Genomic DNA, 20,386 nt, shown 5'->3' on the forward strand with positions numbered 1-20,386 from the left:
TCTACATAATTTGGAGCTGTGGCAGCTAAAAGTTTACGGTATTTTAGTCATTCAACCAAGAATAGCCATTAGATCTGAAAGTTGCACCTCTCCTGCAAACCTTTTCTCCATAGCCTGAAGCATATCAGTCATCAGTGTGTTGATGGACCTACTGGGTCTGGTATTTTACCCTACCCTACTCCTCTCCTTTCCTGTTCAAAATGACTCATTGACCCAGAGAAACTTTCCACGTTAATTACTTAGTGAAAGCTGACAAAAACCTAATCAGTAGGTGTGTAACAGATCTACATTTTCCCATGATAGTTATTCCCTCCTCTTTGCCTTGTTCTGCAAAGGCCATTCTTGTTGTTTCAGTTTCCAGCCTGGAGAGGTGACTAGTTTGGGGTGACTAGTTTTGAGTGCCACATGCAGCTCGTTACTACTCCATTTCACCCTGAACTCTGAACAGAAGTAGAGAAACCCAAACCAAGTCCATCAAGAATAAATGCACCACCCTGCAATCACGGCTCGCCTTCAGTTCTCGTAACTTCGTTGTTTGAGCTGTACAGCCACTCAAAACCACACACACCTCATTTTATTTTATTAGCTTCAATAGAGAGGAAATGTTTTACTTTCACTCTTCTTTTACAGATCTTTTCATCAAAACTAAAATTTCAGTTTTGGCAGCAACTAAGCACAGGATGTTTCAACCTGAAAAAAGGTATCTTCAGCAGCAGAAGACAAAGGAGGAGGTGAAGAGAGTACATTTTGCCATCCTTACAGGCAAAAACCATGGCTCCCCCTTCGGAGAACATGGGCACCAACTTGAGGACAAAATATTTATAGTGTGTATTATATATATAGTATATATCATTCACACTACTTTATGGTATTTGTTCAATGTCCTTTCCTTTATCAGGAATGTTATTTTCCACAACATGCTTCTTTTGAAGCAGGAGTAGCAGCAATTTCTGCCTTAAGCTACAGGGGCTACACTTGTCTCCCCTTCCCCAATCATTTTTTTCAGGACCTTGAAGATGATCCAAAGCTTCCTTTTCAAAGTCCCAAATATGTCTGATACATAAATGACTAAATAAGTTCTCTTCCTTGTGACAATGACCCAAAACCAAAAGAACTTTCATTCTGGATAAGGAAAAACCCCACAACATTAAATACTGCCTGGTTTCCACCTTTAGTTACTTGAGGAGTTTTGTTAGTTTTTTCCCCATCTGAATAGAAGCTGTTGTTCTGTTGAATCCTTTGTTCCCCTTTCTCCCAGGGAGGTCACTTGTGGAGTTTGTAAATAGGGCTCCATCTTCAGGAAACAGATAGCAGAGGCCATGTAGGTAATGGTCTATATTCTCTAACTTCTCACTCTCAAAGAACTTTCCATGACAAGTGGGTACATGAGGGTATGACATGGGATGTCAGGAATATTCCTCTTTTAACATCTCAAATTGACACAGGGGAAAAAGCATGACTTAGGACCAAGGAATGCCTTTAGCAACTAGGATGGACGGACGTGTCCTGCGGAGCTACATCTGGAAACACCTGCCCGCCTGAGGCATTCTGAGCTTTACAGTTGCTGGGCGGAACAGCAACAATACAAGCTGGAACAGGAAGGTCTATGGAGCAGAACCCAACACGATGACATTGAAGTTTAAGTCAATATTGAGCATTTGAAAACATCAGGCAGAAGAGGCTAGAAACAGTGAAAAAAGAAAGATAGATTATCCCATTCAGAGGAAAAAAAGCTTCTGAAAACAAGTGTTTTCAGCTAAGATACCAGCTAAGATATTTTGCTTTAAAAAATGTTTTAATATGGCAGAAAAAGCAGGGACAATTTTTTCATTCTGTTGGGCTACAAGATGAGAACTTGGAAAAGCAAAGCCCTGAGCAAGTCCTACTACTTGCAGGAACTGAGTTACTGTCCCACATTAAGAGTCAAGAAAGACTGAGGCTGAGAAATGGCTTTTCTGGACAAGATGACCAGTTGGAAGCGGAAACCTCTTCTGTTTGGCCACACTTGCACACTCGGGGTGCCTACCAAGGCTTTGTGGCCTGCATTTGGACATCCCAGATACCCTGAGCATTAAAGGGTTTTCACACAACCACAGACACTCTGTCCAAGCTGGCCATGCTATCGGCTTGTTTGAGATGCAAAACCAGATCCAAGGGAAAAAACAAAGGGCCGCTAATACTTCATGCAGATGTTTGTTCAGAAGCATAGATAAATTTGACTATAGGAGGGAAAGAAAAGCAACGCTCCTGCCATGGTTTCTCCAGGCATTGAGTGCCACATGATATTTTAGCTGTGTTTTTACTTCTTTGGTTTGAATGTCAGTCTGATAAATGTGAAAGCAGGTCTTGCCAGGAGCCCAAACTAAATCTCATTTGTACTTCTGGCTGAACAAACCCTGTGCACTTCAAGTTTTGAATACTGACATTTCAGTTGCACAGTAACTTGCAGACGAAAGCCAATAGTGACATCATAACGAAGAGTTTTCTGGGGACAGAACCACCTCTGAATACGCGCTGGCATGTTTCCAATGGGCTGAAGCTGACATTGCAAGGAGACACCAACCAAGGACCTTGTCCTCTTCTTAACCGATTCCAGACAAGGCTGCCACAGAGCCAAACGCCGTCTGGAAAGTTATTTCTCACTTCTTATTCCCGATGAGGATACCATCTGCTGACAGCAAGGCACCCCCTTCTCCTGCCAGGCTGCTCCAGAGCTACCCTCTGCGAGTGCTGGGCCAGTAAGAGGAGCCCAGCCTCTTTTCCCTGCTGGGGAAGATGAGGAAAGCAACCCAAACTGGGGGGATGTTCTCCGCGTTTTTTAAAGAATGCAAAACACAAGAAAAAGCAATTTATTTTTAATAAAGCTCTTAGAAAAGAAAGGAAGAAAGCAAGTATCACCTCCTAGAACATTTAGTTTTGCTTAGAAAACTATATACAGTTATTTGGAAGTGGGTTGGCCTTTACTGCTAAAGCCTGGGCAGACCTGCTGCAAGCAGTCTCAACTGCAACGTTCATTCAGGGCAAAAACACTTGGAGAAAAGGCTAAGTTACCAGCGAGTGGATCTGTCACTCTGCGCAGGCTCTGCAACTGCACAAGCAGCAGCAGGACAGGACAAGAGAGCACAGCCAGGCCAAGGCACAACTCTGCCAGGATGAACATGTGGCTGTGATCAGCAAAGGAAGGAGGAAGGAATCACTTCCTGCTCCTGCAGTTGTAGTTTCTCAGAAAACCAAGGGTAATCAATTTTATTCAAGCATCAAGAGAGGTTCTCAAAGCTCTAGAACCTGGATCCAAGTCCAAATTACTCAGCCTGTTCTTTTCCTCTCTATTTCTCTCCCTCTTCAAGGAGAAACTACAACACGAGACCAAAGGTATGCTACAGAAACAGTTTTCTCCAACACAAACGAACACTCAACTCAGCACCGAAACGTATTCTCTCAGCGTCAGATACATTAAAGTAAGTTTCCTGTATCAGAAGTTTTAAAAGCCGCATGTGGCTTCTGGAGTTTCTGCTGGTTTTGATAAAATGCTCAGAGGGCTCAGGATTTCCTTGGCAGCCAGAAGAAGCTGGCTAACATGGCACTGTTGCATGCCTCTTGCACTCACCTAATAGTTTTCTCTTCAAATTTCAGCGGTTCCTCTCTACAGGTGTGTAAGAAACTAACAGCCCTTTGACCGCTGTCATTTGTAGGTATGTTTGTTAGCATACTTCAGCTAGACATCATATTTAAGTTTACTAACCTCCTGAGGAGACATAGAAGGCTATTGAGGTTTGCAAAAAGCAGAGGAACAATCCCTTTCTATCCTTCACTGACAGCAAAAAAGCCCAGGGCTGAATGGAGAGCGAGAAACTCACTCTGCTGTACAGCCCCTGATTTGCGGTTCTAAGTTCTCAGAACATCTTTGAGAGATCCTTCAAGCAGTTAGCGCACGTTTAGAGAACTCTATCTAATCCACAGTCATGGGTACAATGTTTAATGCTCACAGTTCAGCACCACTCCCAGATCAGGCTCAGCTGGAAGGTGGCAACTTCCCGACTTCCCACCACTGAGGTATCCCTAGATTCCTCCTTGCCATAAGAAGAGTCTGTTTCTCTAATCAAGCGGTCCAGCATTAAGACTCAAACAGCAGCAAACATGCATGAAAACACTCCTGAACACACCAATCCTCAGAATAATCCTGCTGTCCCACACAACTCGAGGTGGCTCGGCCTGAGTAAGGGCTCTAAAAGACACTGACGCCAGGAGAGGCGTGCCCAGCTGATGGTGCTTTCAGCATCATGTGTGCTCCAAAAGCTCAGCAGGCTACCTTAGTACTGACTAGCAGCCTGCAGACTAGGTGGGATGCTAACCTGGGTGCTGCTGAAAGACTTGTGTTTTGCTACCTCATCCTTACAAGCATCAGATCGTGGCTGGACAATGCTTGAGGGACTTCCTCTTTTGTAGTAAAAGATGATTAATCTTACCACTTCTGGGTTTCTACCTCTGATGTTTGTGCTACCAATCTGAGACATGAGACACACCCCTAAGTCTTTCAGGAGTCAAAAATCCACTTTGTTTATTGCAGTCTGTGACAGCAGACAAATCGTGCTTCTTGGCTACCCAAGCTGGGGTCTTTATTTGCAGAATGCTCAGTGCGTCAAAGTTTCTAATAGCTTATTCAGGTTCCAGGACAGTCCTGGAAAGCAGAGGACAACCCATCAGGACACCCTAGAAAGGAGCTGCAATGCCGTCCCTACAAAAGGCCAGCTATTCTAATCCAGCTGCTGTAGATCAACAGGACACAGATTTTGAAGCAGCAGCTTTACTCAGCTCCATCAATCATCACCTCAGTCATTCTCCACCAAAATACAGCTTAAGAATTGTTGGTTACATCACCATGTCTGTTTTCCAATTTGAAAGGGGTTCCAGCCATACAAATGTGGCTAACTTGTAAGAAAAAAATAATTAAAAAACCCCCCAACAAACCAAACCGAAACACACACCATGTTCTCAAATCCCCGTTCTAATCTCTTTGTAGATCTGCCTTTCCTCTCTCCAGCTTGACATTTTTCTTTGTCTTCTGTCCTGTAAATATCTGAAATGGTACTTAGGGCACATTCTGGCTGGCTGACATCTTTATAAACACTCTAAGACTGCTGTTAGGCGATGAACACCATGGAAACTTGAAGAGACTGATTAATAAGGGGGAAAAATATAACTAGTTGAACATTTTTCATAGCCGAGAAAATGATGCTTTGCTGCTACTGCCCCAAGACGCAGAAGATGCAGAATATTTACCGTTTGCATCCTCTGTCATTGTTCACCCTACCCTACTTTCTATACATTAGCTGGGTTAGTTTCCTGCAAACATTTTGTGTCACATGGGGGACTTCCACTAAAAATAAACCAAACACACAAGACAAGGAAGAGAAACAAAAGAAAAATACTCCCAACATAAATACATGGACTGTTTAGCCTAGAACATGTGCTCGGTTTCCATTTGTTTCAGCACTGTTTGTGCTTATTCATCACTTTTTCAAATCTGGTTACCACCCAGGAACAGACTAACAAATGTGGAAATTAAACAAGGGGGAAAAAAAAGGCATTCAGAAATCGTAATAGTTTGAATATTTTCAGATTTCGTGTTGTAAGTGATACAAAAAAACCACACAGCTAACTACAAGTCAGCAGCGTTCTTTCAGGGGTGCCGTGCCAGCCGAGCTGACGGACACTGGCTCTCACAGAAGGCAAGGGTGAAGGTAGGAGATACTGCCTCCGGCTCCCAGCACTGCCAAGGTTTCCGTGCTCACTGCACTGCGGGTTGCCGATTCCTGTCTTGCACCTCATGGTATGTAAGACTGGGGCAAGGGGGTGACCCCTGCAAGGAACTGAATCACAGTGTACCCTGTTCCCTTCACGCACCTCACCAATCATTTTTAAATAATAATAAAGGGAAGTTTTTATGGATGTTAAATCCAAATCCAAGTAATTCACAAAGATTAGAGAATAGTTCATCGACACATACAGATGGGAAATTCCTGGGTGCCTTTCTTCCAGCATAAAGCAAACAGATACTCACACTAAGAGAATTCCTGCTAAATTACTTCTGCTTCTAAGAATCGAAAGGTTTGGTTTGCTATACAAAATATCAACAAACCCCAAAGAGTTTAGTAACACAGTACAACACAATGCAGAGTTACCATTAACTCTATACAAGCCACTTCCATGACCAGAAAGTATTAAATTCACATTTGTATTCCATTCATATTTAATTCAACTTACATTCTTTTCTCAGAGATAACGTGGTGCCATGTCCAAGACTGAAGGCTATTATGAAAACCTCATTGGCAATTAAGTAGATTGGATCAGGCTCCAATACTTCCAATATTTAAAATATTTCCTGTATTTTCTTGAGTCGATATGCCCACCAGACTCTCAGCTCTGCTCCCATATTCCCAAATTCAATGTAGTGGATTACCCACTCACATCATATGTTTGTCAGCATGAAAAAATGTGTCAGCAGAACAATTTTATCTGCTAAACTTGTTTGAAAAGGGCTGCCACATCTTGAACTGCTTCTCATGATCTTAAAACAGCTGAACAGCACAGCCTCAAGGTCCTCCATGGCACATCACAAACACCTCACCACTTACAGACACAGTCACCAAGACTGGTGACCACTTACAGACACAGTCACCAAGGCCAACAAAAAACCCAATGTGTGAACCAGTGTTAAACCAACACACATCCATTAACGTAGAAGAACACTCAGAGCCAACCATCCAGATGGTTTTTTGGGGGAATGCCAAGTGTCCAAACACTGCACCTCTACTGACCAGCCATGGAGGGTTTGCAGGGCTGCCTGCCCTTCAGCTTCATTTCCATGGCCCAAAAGAACCCGACTCGACCACTTCCCGGCTTTCTCCAATTTCATGGAAGTAGGCAACTAAAGACAAAACCTATAGAGCTGGCCTTTTGTTCCAGCTCCAGCATTCAATGAATCCTATCACTTCCAATTAAGACCCTGAGGAACATCTTACAGTAAGGTAATTTCAGAGCCTGCTACAGGATTTAGGGTCTGGATTTCCCATGATTTTGCTTTTTCTTTTTGATGTCAGTCACTCCTTGCAATGGTTCGTTGGTTTTAAATCGCAAAATATTCGCTGCTAATATGTTTGAATCAAAACATCCTGTGCCTGGTTGCTGTCAAACCTCCACACAGGTGTGCAAGTGAAATGATTTCCAACTCTGTCACAAAGCTTCAAATCCCATTGATCTCCAGCTGACCACTGGACAGAAATTGTGTCTCCCACAGTCTAACTCAGGGGAGAAAAGAAATTTTGCTGAACTATAACCCAGCATGGATATTATAACAAAAAATTACTTATTTAAGAAAATTATTTCTGACTGAAGAATATCACGTGTATAGGAAGCTTCTGTTGTTAAGGACTAAGCAGAACAGCAAGCATGACTATCACGTTCATGGTGCTACCAGCCAGGGGCATCTCTATAAAAGGAAGAAAATGCGCATGGGAGGAGTGAAATCTTAAGTAATGGTTTGTATATCCCACGCTCTGGGCCATCCAAAGGGTACTGCACAATCAGCTTTCATACCACCTTGACATAGGCCAGTGTTTTAATTGTAGGGCAAGCATTTATTCTGGTGGGGGAGGAAAAAAAAAAAAATCCAAAAACAGAGAGCTAAGAGTAATTCCTTGCAAATTTGCAACTAATTTCTCTTCACTGCCTAAATGCAGTATTGATGCAGACAACCTAGTTCAGGCATAGCTTGGCTACTACACCAGCCAGGAAGAGCCAGATATCCAAGTATTTTGTTTTGCTTTATCTACTTTATTAAATGTCAAACACATCAATAAATCAACTCTGTCACATTTCTACAGTTACTGATCGTTGCAGAGATATGAGGACAAACTGACCTTTCGGTCTACTTTGACAGCAGTTTCTTGCCATCAAGCTCAAGTCCTTACTCAGTCCCAGAAGTAGAGAAGCTGACACAAGAACTTCGGAGCACTGTAGTAAAAGACTTCCCACCCACCTTCTCTATGTTTCCAAGCCTCTCAAAACTAACTAGAGCATCGTGCGCTCCAACAACTCACTGCAATGTGGAGGCAATTAAAACCTCTCCCAGCTTCAGAAAGATTACTGGTTCTATCAGTTCTCACCAAGTGCCTCTCAACTGAGTGGCAATGTTTGCAAGTGCAGAGGGGAGGTACAAATCAACTGCTTAGTACCTGGAAGCTGATTTTCCTGCCCAATAGTCAAAAATCCCAATACAAACCCTCAACGCACCAAGAAACAGTCTACCTTAAAATCATCCATAACAAAGTAAAATTATCAGCTGTATGTTTCACTGCCTGAGAGAAACAGCATTTGCAGTAAGTGCAAATACTTCAAAGTAATTTCAGTTCTAGCAAATCTTCCAACATCATTAAAAGTACAAACACCAACATTGTAAAAGTTTATCTCAGTCAAAGTTTTCCTCCAGATTTATCCCAACCCAGTCCTTTAGTCTGACTGGGGTTTTGAGGACAAACGGAGACACTGCGACTGGGAATCTACTGAAGTATCCTCCCCTTTTGACAAAGGGAACAGCTTCACAGGAAAGGTCTTTCTGTTCCGAAGCCAGTTAAACAGGCAGACATGAGCAAGAAGTACCCCTTTTAAGACTCGTCTCTCCTACAGATTTCTTTATAGAGTGTCGGGGAAGTAACACAGCATTTCCTTCCTGCTCTCTGGTTCCTTTGCCCCACCAATACAGTTCAAACGAGAGAGATTTTTGATGATCGTTTCAACTAATTGAGGAGAGGGAACAACCTCTTCGCCAGATCTAGAAGCAAGTGATACAGAGCTTATGCTGTGACGAGGAAGATAGCGGATAGACACATCTAATGGTCAGGATTGCAAAGCACCATAACAAACAGTGGGATTTCCTGCGCTGGGAACTGGGAGCAGCTTAAATTCACAGCTATTGAGATTAGCACAGGTATAAACAAGCAGATGAGCTCTCAAAGCCTGTGACTTTTTTTCTAAGAGGACTCTAAACACAGCTTTTTGATCTCTTCAACTACCAACAGAGCAGACAAACTGCTGTACGCTGCATTGATTAACAAAATGCCACCAAAAGAAATTAAAAGTATGAGATCTAGCTCTTGTTGCCAGAAGGATTCTAAATGGGCAACCACTGTACAGATGAGTCTTCCCTTATGCCGGAGGAGAGTAAAGGGCAGAAGTCAGGTTTCACACTCCAGGCTTTGAAACAGAACACTGTCTGTATTAAAGACTCAAACAAAAAAAATCACAGGACAGCTGACTTGCTATGCAAAGCGGAACTCCTAGGCAGCTTACCTCAGTGGACCATAATTCAACATTATGAAAGCCAGGATCACCATCACACACAGTGTTCTCCTCTTTGGAGACGATACTCTGAGCTTCTGGTTCTAGGCAGGAAAAAATAGAGAAGTCAAGTCGTAAAAAGGGGGCACAGACATGCAAAGGTATGTCAGAAGCTGTCCTGACTTAGAGTTGGTGAAACTCCTGCTGGGAGTGGGAGATCAGGCTAAAAACCCCCAAAGGTCTTCCAGTCAACATTCCCAAGGTTCTGTTCAAGTACCTTCCAGCTGAGCAGCTGTCTTTATATAAAGTCAGATCTGCATCACAATCTCTCACCTCTAACACAACTTCATCCAGCTGCCTCTTCAGCGTGCTGTTTTCTTTCTTGAGTTTCTCATTCTCCAGCAAGGCTGCCTCCAGCCTCGCCTCCAGCCCCAACATGTATTCTTTCTTTTTCTTCCGTGACTGAAAGGCTGACTCCCGGTTTTTGATCATGCGCTGCTGCCTTCTCAAGACATTGACCTGGGCAGACAATACAGAAGCCTCCAAGTTAAAGTGTCTCTATTTCATGCATAATTTCTGCTCCTCTATTTTGTCAAAAGTATGCACAGAACGCTCCCTGCGCTCTGCATCACATGAGCTGACACGTCCAGCACAGCGGTAACCAGGAATCACGGTTACACCTCCACGAGTTACAGCTCACAGATAAGGAAAAACAGGTCTTGTACGTCTCTGTTTTCTCCTGCATTCTCAGCCCTCTATGTGTAGGGGATGTAAGACTCGAGCAGCAGTTTGATGTCATCAATCAAATCACAAAGACAGAAAATATGTATCCACATGTCTGCAAGCCAGCAAGAATGTCTTCTATCCTCACTTTACCATACACCATTCTATAGGGTACAGGCAGTCTCCTAACTGGAAAGTCCCCTGGTTTTTCAGTCTGTCCTGTATGGAAGCCATTTCCACACTGACTGCACCTTTTCCAGCTATGCTATACGGTTTTAGAGATTTTGAATACTGCGGCTGACCTCAGATTGCACATTCTACATGTACCAAGCACTTACGCGACAGTTTAAATGCAGTCTCTGCGTGCAACTATACTCATGCTTTAATTCAGATCAGGAGCGTGGCTTTGATGCACATTTCCTGGTTGTCCCACTTAATACGCTTTGGTTCACATCACAGAACAGTCTCCGATAGAGCACGCGAACTCGATTCCTTCTGGAGGAAGCTAAACCAGCAAATATACTCCAGGAGTACACACACTTAATTCACTCCAACCTCTACCAGGCATTCAGCCTGCAAGACCAGACTGGGACAGTTCAAAGTAGCCCCTTCCCATCCTCCAACACTCTTGATGACTCTGATGTTCTTCCCACGCAGGAACAGCCTATCATCTTTTACCACTTACTCATTTTGTGGTTTGCACTGAGTGGGACAACCTAGACTGAAAGCATCTCGCTGCTGACAAGGATAACGACAATCAATACTGCAGAGCTATACAAAACTACTTGAAATCCTAAAATTAAACACTACTCTGTTGATTTCCTTTCCCTCACAGAGAGCTGAAGAAAAAAGATGAGAACTAGTCTATAAGTATCAGTCTAGGAAAAAATAAACAGTCACAGAATAGTAACGTTAACAAATGCAGACAGTGTGCTCTGCTTAAGGCCTGGCTGCTTAAAGAACTTTAACCATAGCTGTCCAGCTCTCTCCCTGTATATACCCACTCAGACAATACATGTCTCCAAACAGCCTGCAGCCAGTTTTTCTTGGAGAAGTCATTCTTCTCTCGTGATACTGCAGTCTGGTGACAAAGACTAAGGAAACACACATTACAGTGCATTAACATCTGGGCTATCTCCATGTTGATCTAATTGCTTTCTGTAAAGATCATTTATTATATGTCTAGTCTGCTGCCACCAACAAAAGTCTGTGAAAGGGAAGCTGTCTGTACTTGCTCCAGTTTCTCTCTTCACCAGAGTGGAGAAGGAAAAGATTTTAACATACTTTCACTAACACTAAGTTTTGTAGCATTTAAAAAAGTAAAAGACAATACTTACTTAAAGTAAGAAAACTCTGCAGACACATAAAAACTTTGGAAAAAAAGACTCAGGCTAGCCAAGGACTGCAGCGTATAGAACACACCAACTTGGGGCCAGGATCACTTCAACTGTCCAGAGATGAAATAAGAAGGAATGAGTTCATGCCGCAGCTTTGGCTTGAGCTGTGTGATACTCCAAACAAGTAGTTACATTTCTCTTTCTAAAAAGAGGTTTTGCATCATGAAGTCAAACAGAGCAGACCAAATGGTTGACATCCATTCTTGTTTGCCAACCTGCTCAGGGTTATTCACTACTGGATAGCTTTTGAGTAAAGCATCTGAAACCTCTGGCAAATCTACATGCTCCCTGGAGAATACACGGAGTTAAAGCTCCAGTGCAATGTTTGTACACAGAGAGTACATCTAAGGTACTAATTCAGCTGTTTCAGGCACTGCCTGCTACGTTTCAGATGGTATTTATCTAACCGTGCTCCCTTACTGTGTTCTCCAAGTGCTGTCAGGAGCAGCAGCTCCCCAGAGATGTTGTAAATACGGAGAAGCAAAAGGTGCATTGCAAAAACACCAAAACAAAACAAACTTGCTTCAAACAGTACTGACTGGATTCATATTGTCATCTGTCTTCAGAGTCTTTACAGAGGGTCATGCACCTCCCAGATGAAGACTGCTGCTTCAGTCTTCCAAACAAAACTCAGTCCTGGGGAAAATTCACCCCCTATTCCCACACAAGCTGCATTTGTAGCACAAGGCAATAAGAATCTGTGTCTGACTCCACAGAGTTTTTTGGTGCACACACTGGGAAAGGTAACAAAGAGCTGGAAGTACAAGCCATTTCAATTTTACACTGGCTGGCTTCTTACCTCAGCTTATGAAAGCTGATGTCTTTGAAGATGCATCTGAAATGTGGGAATGCAAAACGTATGCAAGAATTTTCTCTGTTCTTATAAAAGAATCTGGGTTTTCTTGTCTCTTAACTCCACAGAACTTGACCTTATGATTTTATTCCACATGGAAATTACCTGATGTACAGCAGAAAACCAGGATTCTTTCATAGAACTTCACACTTACGTTGAAATAATTTTGCATAATCTAATTTTTTCTAAATTTTCAGCATTTTTGTATCAACAGATCTGCAAGGCAGAATTAAATCCTTTCTCACTGCAGAGTGGAAGCAAGAGAGAAGAACCCTAAAAGGACACAACTGAACTGGATTCCCTCACCCACCTACCGTTGAAGTGCAGATATCATTTAATTGCACCAGGAAAGGTAATCTGCTTTTTTAGTTAAGAGCCTCTTTTATTCACTCGGAAGAGTGGCTTGCTCTGGCAGCCCTTCTTTTGTCTTATTTCCTAGCGGAAAGTTCTTCACCTAGTTTCCTAGTGAAGAGTGACCGCACTGAAAGCCTGGCACTTCCCCGCAGAGTGCAAGCTGGATAAACACATGGCACCATGACAAGACAACCCAGGGCCTCGCACGTACGGCGTGCTCTCAGCCATCTCGGCCGAACCGGGACGGGCTGAGTGTTAAGCTCACAGCTTATCCCTCCTAAGTCCAAAAGAAAGTCCTGCAGTGTTTCTTTTTATCCCACAACATCTGCTCAGATTAGCAAACAAGAACACGTGTTCCAGAGCTCAAGTGACAGCTACATCTGTGCAGCTCTGAGCACCACATATGGTGTCTAGGCAGTGGCAGGATGTTTTAACCCTGCTGGCGCCAGCTGTAGCCGGAAACATTTGTTCTCGTTCAAATTGCTGTTTCACAGAATGTGCCAAAGAGCAGCTGCAACTGTTTTTTCATCTTTCAACAAACACAGGTAAGACGTGCAGCATTTAGGCTGATACTAAGTCTTAAAACTGCCTCCCTAGAACAGCTTCAGGTGGAAATACCCGCACAACCAGTGCTGAAAACAGCTACTCATTACCCCAGCTACGCATTTGACTCCTGACTGTCACAGACGTGTACACGAAGCGTGATGACAACGAAGGTGTTTTGTCAATTAAACCTTATATTCAGACAATGGCAAGGTGCCATGCCTGTCCTCATCGCAGGCAGTCACAAATCTAATGCCTTCTGACAGGTCTCTTCAGTTTGGATGTGCCTTGCAGGCAATGCTCTTAACTGCTCAGTCTACTGACAGACCTTTGTTAGCTTCCTGCAAACTCAAGATTAGGTTCCCATTGCAGTCTGGCTGCTGAACTATTTGTAGAACAAAAACGCAGTGCACACACATACACACGAGTAGTGAGGAAAATTTATCATCAAGCATGAGTGGCAAGTCTCAGAAGCTACAGAATGATACAATAACATCCCTCCCAAGAAGCCAGAAGGCATGTGTCTTAGAGAAACAGCGTCCTGCGCTGCTAATAAACATGTGACTGCTGCACAACTTCACGTAGACGGACACCGGTGTTTTCTCCCTCACACTGAGAGGTGTGATAGGACCCTCGGCTCACAACTGCCGCTGGAACAACATCACTGGAAAACGACACCCTGAGAGTTTAAAAGCCACAGACAAGAAGCTTCGGTACTTTCCACAACCACACCTTCCTTTGGACAACAAAATGCAACCAAAGCAGCTCTGAACTACTCAGAACCAAATAAAGTTAACACCCAGGTCACGAGCTGGTTACACTGTCAAAGATACAGGGGGAAAAAAACCTCCACACATCTCAAAAGCTACTTCTGTTTACACCTATTGCTACAGTAGAAAATCTTATTTACTCGTGCAGTGACTGTTGAGCGCTTACCCCTTCTCTGCTCATTCAGTATGCGACCAAAAGGGAGCCTGAAGAGATTAGGATCATAGGAAACTCAGCACCTGAAGGTTCTGAAAATCATGACTAAAAGCTGGGGAGATAGAGGGGGTGGAAAAAGAATCAGGCCTGCTGCTGACATTTCCAGTTCATCTACTTCCAAACGTGTGTTTTTAATACCTGGATTAGAAAAATGGTTTAGCACTAATTAAAAACCAGATACAGGTACGTAAGAGAGCTCCAGCCATTGAGAGCTTGCAGTTGGGAAGACAAGCTAAGGAAAAAACATCTCAGCAATGTCTTCCGTCACAGTGCTTGTATTCCTGGTCTGCAGCTCCAGGCAGGCCAGCACATACCAAGCTGTTTCTCCCCATCCTTTGCCAAATTCCCTGTTTACTGTTAGAAATCCTATCAGATGAGCCCAACCACAGCTCTGTCTTCCCACAGCTCTGAAGTGAGCTGGTTCTCCCATTATATCCCACATGCAGGCAACTGAAAACCGTTCCCAAGCTTTGGTTATCAGCTATGATCACAGAGCCAGAACTTACATCCAGCCCCACTGCTGATGGGGTGCTTTGAAGCAAGGGCTTGGTTGCAGGTATTTTGCCACTTGTTGAGCCATTTCCAGCAGTTGGGGCCAATGCATTCACTGTAGGATTGTGCAGTGGGGGGGTCCCTCCAGCGACGGCAATGACTGGCTGGGAGGCAGGAAGCACCCCAGAAGTCTGTAGCTGTACCACGGCAGGCTGGGGAAGCACCACTGATTGACCTAGAACAAAGAACAAACAGGAGTGCTCCGCATATGAGATGAAACGGATTTGCACACAACCAGTTTGTAGGGGAATACTGATACAGGGGGCAGAAAGCCTTGCTTCCTCTCCAGCTCCACACAAGTTATCTCAAGCCCAATTCTGTAGCATTCCCCAGGACAGGACTGGAAAAAAACCAAAAAAAGTCTCAAAAGCTTGCAGAGCTCTTAATCCATCCTGCAAACCAAATATATATTAAAGGAATCTAATAAAACAACCTCTCCAAAAAGCTCTTCAAAGTTAATGAAACTCAAGACTTGCAGGAAACACTAGTCATTTCAGTATTGCTAGCACTTGACGCTCTTTGAGCAATTTTTTCTAAGAACTTGGTCAGCTCACCTCAATCCTCCTTCTCCCTTTTGTCCATCCCTGCTTTACCGTTGTGTTAAATGGAAAACCTACTGCACAGAAGTGACTCGTACTATACAAACCAATTCAGAAACGGCACAGAGAAAGAAGATCGAGAAGAAACAATACAAGCTATGCTTTCAAAACATAAAGTTAAAGCCTCACTTCGCACTAAGACAAGACCAATTTTTTAAAAAAAATCTTATGTAAGAAATTCTACGCACATGCTGAACAGAGCTAAAGAAAAGCAAGCAGAAAACATGAGGTAGTTCTGAAAAAGTTTGACATGGAAATAAAACCAGTCACTTCCAAGAAATTTCAGTCCAGCAACTACATTTAATTCAAGCAGGTGCTTGAGAAACATTTTGTTGTCTGAAAACACATGAACGAGCATCTCTCTAATTCTTTGTAACAGGATGACCTTGCCAGCTTTCACAAACAGCACATTCCAGCTGAGCATTCCAACCAAAACACATGGCAACGTATTACAGCATTTACCCAAGCTTCTGGAAGGCGAAAAACGTTACCCAGTGCCAAGATCTTTCATGTACGAGGCGTAGGATTAGATCTCTTTTTTTCCAGAGATAATCTTGAAGACATTCTAAGTTATCACTACCCTATTTGAGACCCTCAAATGGTGAATTTGAAATTATTTCAACAATTTTTTTTATGCATAAAGTGTGTGATGCTTTGAGATCATGCTTTCTTCTTCAAGCTTTTATGAAAGGCACTGTAAAAACATCACTTCTCATCTGCTTTGATCTGGTAGCTCCAACCCATCCTGTGCAGGGGATTTTGATTAACGAAAAAATCCTTATGCTTTTTATTATGGAAGTGACACAACTGTATTTTTAAACACAGAATCAGTTAAAGTACGTACAAGGCATGGAAATACCTTCCCAAAAGTATTTCCTCTACAGTGCTTCACAGAAACTACTCTCTTGACTTGTCTTCAGGGAAAAGGAGGAGCTGATCTTCACAGTACTATACTTATATCAAAAAATGCATATCCCCAACATTCCTTATTCCAGATGGTATTTTATCAGCTGGAACATCAGAAGGAATACGAATTAGGTCACACTGACTGTGCTGACCTGTGTTCTAAGTGGTCTAAAAATTTTAGGCATGTTATAACAAAAGTCAGTGTCTCCAGCTTTGGCTTAACTCCTGGTAGAAAAGCAATTAGTAATGAAGACAAAGTTTTCACTATTACAAAGTAATAGTTTCACTATTACAAAGTTTCCAAATACATGTCTTGGAAGTATTTGTCTCTTTTTCCTTCCATGCTACACTGCCCGTACAGTCAACTGCAAGAGACTGCAGCCATCAGCTGGTGAAAATGAGCAACAGCATCTGACAACACCAGCAATGCAACTAACATCCCTTGTGCCTTAGCTGAAGAGTGAACTTACACTTTGGCTTCAGAAATGAAGGCTCAGGCTACTTCAAAAACCTTTTACTGGGCAACAGGAGGAATGAAGAACTGTCAGTGGACAGGAAATCACTCGCCTCTTGGTAACATCAGCTTGCAGCCACAAGCAGCTTCTCTAACATGGCTCTCTTTACTTTAGCGTATTTCACAACATGCTATTTAATGAGATAAAAAGCCACAAACTTACGTTTCCACCATCCTGTGGCAGAGTTTCACGTGGGTAAAAAAAAGCTTTTATCACCCTTCCCAAGCTTTCAAGCTTCACTCAACCCACCCGAACTGATCCTGCTGGATCTTTCTTTGGTTACTACAGGATAGCACTGTCATCACCTCATGCACCACTTGCCATCACAAGTACAGCAGAGCAAAGGGTCCCGGGAGATCCTTCCAAATCAGCAGTTTCACCTCCACGATTGCCAGCGCTCAGTGTAGTGTCCCCTCCAGTTTCACAAGCCAAAGATAACCTCATTCTAGCGACTATCGCAAACAGTGTTCGCCCCCAAGATCTGCCTCTGTCAGGACAATTCACCTACCTTTAGGAGGTGCTGGCTGGATGTTAACAACTGGCTGATGCTTTGGCAGTGGCACGAGGGTGGGAAGAGTCTGAATAATGATAGTTTTAGCCGGGATGCCAATGTTAGCTTGAGCTTCAGGTACAGCAGGCAAAAGGGGTTTGGGTTGTATCAAAGGCCTGGATGCTGTCTGACCACACCTCTTCAGTGTCCTCGCAGAATTATTTGCTAGGAAAGAAAAAAGAGTCAGAGTTGGTCCAGAAGACATAAAATATTCAAGCAGCCATAACATGTTTTTTTGGTATGTTGGTTTTTTTAGCCACCTGTAATATTTGTGAGAAACAGACATATCTGATAACAAATTCAAAATATACTAGCGTCTGTTAGTCAAACGTTTCTGTGCGAGACAATACACACACTACCAGTGGAATCAAAGTAACTCAGTCTCTCATACCAGACCGAGAAGTGATGCTGACAGCAGGCTTCTTCCCTCCATCTCCTTCGGGGGATGCAGGGCTTCGACAGCTCTTGCTGTACAGAGAGACAGGAGACATCTGGGAGCTACTGCTGAAGTCTGCATCATCCTGCAGACAGAAAGTACGTGAGATTAATGCTTCAGAAACACATAAAAACATCCACTACCAGTTCAGAGCATAACTGCCTTTCATCACATCTGTGCTGCTGCTGCTGCAGCAAACAGAAAGGCTTTGTTCTGCAGTTTTCTTCTGGTCAATACCAAGCACCAAGCAAGTACTACACCCCATCGGCAGAGCGACAGGAAGCAGAGGCCAGCAACTGGCAGACTCAGAAGCCTTAAGAAGGCATTTGTTTGGCAACCAGGCTAATAAACACAGCTGAGGAGACAGAAGGGAAGATGCTCAGTTTAGAATTGGTTACAGCAGGACAGGAAGGACCACATCACTGAAGGGAAGTTGGTTTTGCGAGGCTTGGAAAAACAAGCTGTTTCCTCTTATGCCATCCAGCTGGTCAACAAGTAAATCACGGGGCTTTTGGCTCATCCCAGCTGGTTCTGAATGACTGCTGCTATCTGTGCTACACGGAGGTTTCTGCGTACAGGCACATTCTGCATCGGAGAGTCCACAGACGGTGGAGAAGGGACCGAACAATTGGAAGTGGCTGGTGACAGGGGTTCTGTCTTCACGCTTGCATCTGCAAGAGGCAGGTAACAAAAAAAGCTTTTAGCTTTTAGCTTTTAGCAATGGGAGGTCAGCTGCCCGACAACAGCTATTTAATCCCTGAAGCAAGAAAACACAGCGAAATTAAAGAATACTAAGCAGCTCAGCTTGTAGGGCAGCCCTCACCAGCTGTACCCATCCACAGAACACAGCATGACTTCTCATCGCAGAGCTAAATGTTGCTGGGCATCAAATAGTTTCACGTAAGTCATCACTATCCTAAAGCTGTAACCGCTCACGCTTGTGGGGTGGGGGGGAGGAGTCACGCCTGCCAAATACAGACAGTGCACTACCTGTATAAGCATGTCCGGTAATATTCCAAAGGTCCGAGTCCCAAGACATCAGATCCAAATCAAACTGAAAGTTATAGAGATCATTTTCCTGAAAGGACAGTTTGGAAAAAGAAACAAAACAAGAACACAATATACACTGAAACCATCAGCCATTACGTTCACATTCCACAGCTCCGGAAAACAAAACAGAACAACACAGCGATACCTTCAGTTCCCTAACAGAGGGATAAAAGCACTTAAGGGGGTGATTCTCTGCTGGGATATACAAGACAAGGCTGCTTTTAAAGCTCAGACCTGTAAAAAAGGAGCATGTCACTTTAAGACCATCACTAGTTATTGCAGTTATCAGTAATTCATAAAGCAAACGTTCCAAGTCCAGTCATTGACCCACCTCATATAAAGCACAAGTTTTAGCAGCCGTTGCCTTCCTCCCCCTCATCTGCACTGAAAGACTTATTTAATGCCCTTCATCATCACATCTCAAAGCACTTTACAAACCACAGCAGCATCAGTGGCAGTTTATCAGCTGAGAGACACAAGGTCTGATTTGCTCAAGATCTGATGAGCAGTATGAATTAGGTCTCCCTCTACCTGCATAAACTGACACTATCATCTTCTAAGACCAGGGCCACCAGTTTCCTTTCCAACAGAAGGAAAAAAAAAAAAAGACCAAAATCACTTCATACATACTATCTACTGTGTGACCTTCAAAACAACGATCAAATATTCTTGCTCTGTTTTTGCTGTGAGGCACTTGTAAATCTCAGTTCCCCACTCAAATGTGACATTTTTATGAGCACTTGCCTGGAAAACATAAATATCACATACCGAACTTATACAAATATACAGCAAAGATTCTCTTGCTAAAAACTATCCTCCCAACGTGCCTTTCCTTACATTCTCAACTTGCCTCATAAAAGGCGACTCAGGAAGCCTGCAGACCACACAGATACACTAGTATTTCCAGGCATCAGAGCACATTTGTAGGAAGAGTGACCAAAAGCCACAGCCTGAGCTGTGCAGTAACTAATAACTAGGTAACTAATGCTGCCCTGCTGATGGGAAATACCTTTCCCTTGTACAATCCAGCAGTTCCCCCACTTTCTCCAGTGCCTGCCTCTACAATGCCTCTAGGAATGCTCTTAGTACCTGAGGTTTATGTCGGATAACCCAGGGCTTGTGCTGTGGAGGGGGGTTAGGACACAGTGAACAGGGAGAAGGCAGGGGAAGGACACAGCGGAGAAGGCCTGAGGCAAATGCCCTGGGGCAGAAAAAGCACGATTGGGTGGTGAAAAAAATGCGGGGATTAATGCATGGAATTGCAAGCAAAAGCTCTAGGAGAAGTCCTACAATGTACAAGAAAACAGGAAGCCACCTTATGGGCAAGGTGACAAAGCACAGCAGTGGTGGGTGCAGATGTAACGTGCCCAGGTTCTCCATGCTTCTCCTTTCCACCCAGAGATGTTCTCCCGTCAGCGCTGCCTTGCGGGGGGGTGTCACCTTCACCAGGTCAGCGTCAGCATCGCTTTTCCTGGACACGGCACCTCAGACTTTCACCTTAAACTCTCTCCTTCAAACCTGGCTTTTTGACCCCGACAGTTTACCAAGAGATTGAACACTCCGCACCCCAACAGCTAACGCAGGGGGA

General features: G+C 43.6%; 1 protein-coding gene across 1 annotated transcript in view; it reads right to left on the bottom strand.

The window, feature by feature from the left end:
- The window catches only part of ATF6 (activating transcription factor 6), a gene marked incomplete at its 3' end in the record, with an annotated part of 28,685 nt that extends 9,856 nt beyond the window's left edge, over positions 1–18,829 (bottom strand). The window contains exons 1-7 of the mRNA XM_010132995.1: positions 18,739–18,829; positions 18,325–18,419; positions 17,704–17,833; positions 17,271–17,477; positions 14,697–14,917; positions 9,670–9,855; positions 9,349–9,440 (exon numbers count right to left, since the gene is read on the bottom strand). Of these exons, the coding sequence (XP_010131297.1) occupies positions 9,349–9,440; positions 9,670–9,855; positions 14,697–14,917; positions 17,271–17,477; positions 17,704–17,833; positions 18,325–18,419; positions 18,739–18,787 (980 nt within the window). The remainder of the gene's footprint in view (positions 1–9,348; positions 9,441–9,669; positions 9,856–14,696; positions 14,918–17,270; positions 17,478–17,703; positions 17,834–18,324; positions 18,420–18,738) is intronic.
- Positions 18,830–20,386: the final 1,557 nt, after the last annotated feature.

This window comes from Buceros rhinoceros, unplaced genomic scaffold, assembly GCF_000710305.1.
Source record: "Buceros rhinoceros silvestris isolate BGI_N320 unplaced genomic scaffold, ASM71030v1 scaffold23543, whole genome shotgun sequence".
NCBI lineage: Eukaryota > Metazoa > Chordata > Aves > Bucerotiformes > Bucerotidae > Buceros > Buceros rhinoceros.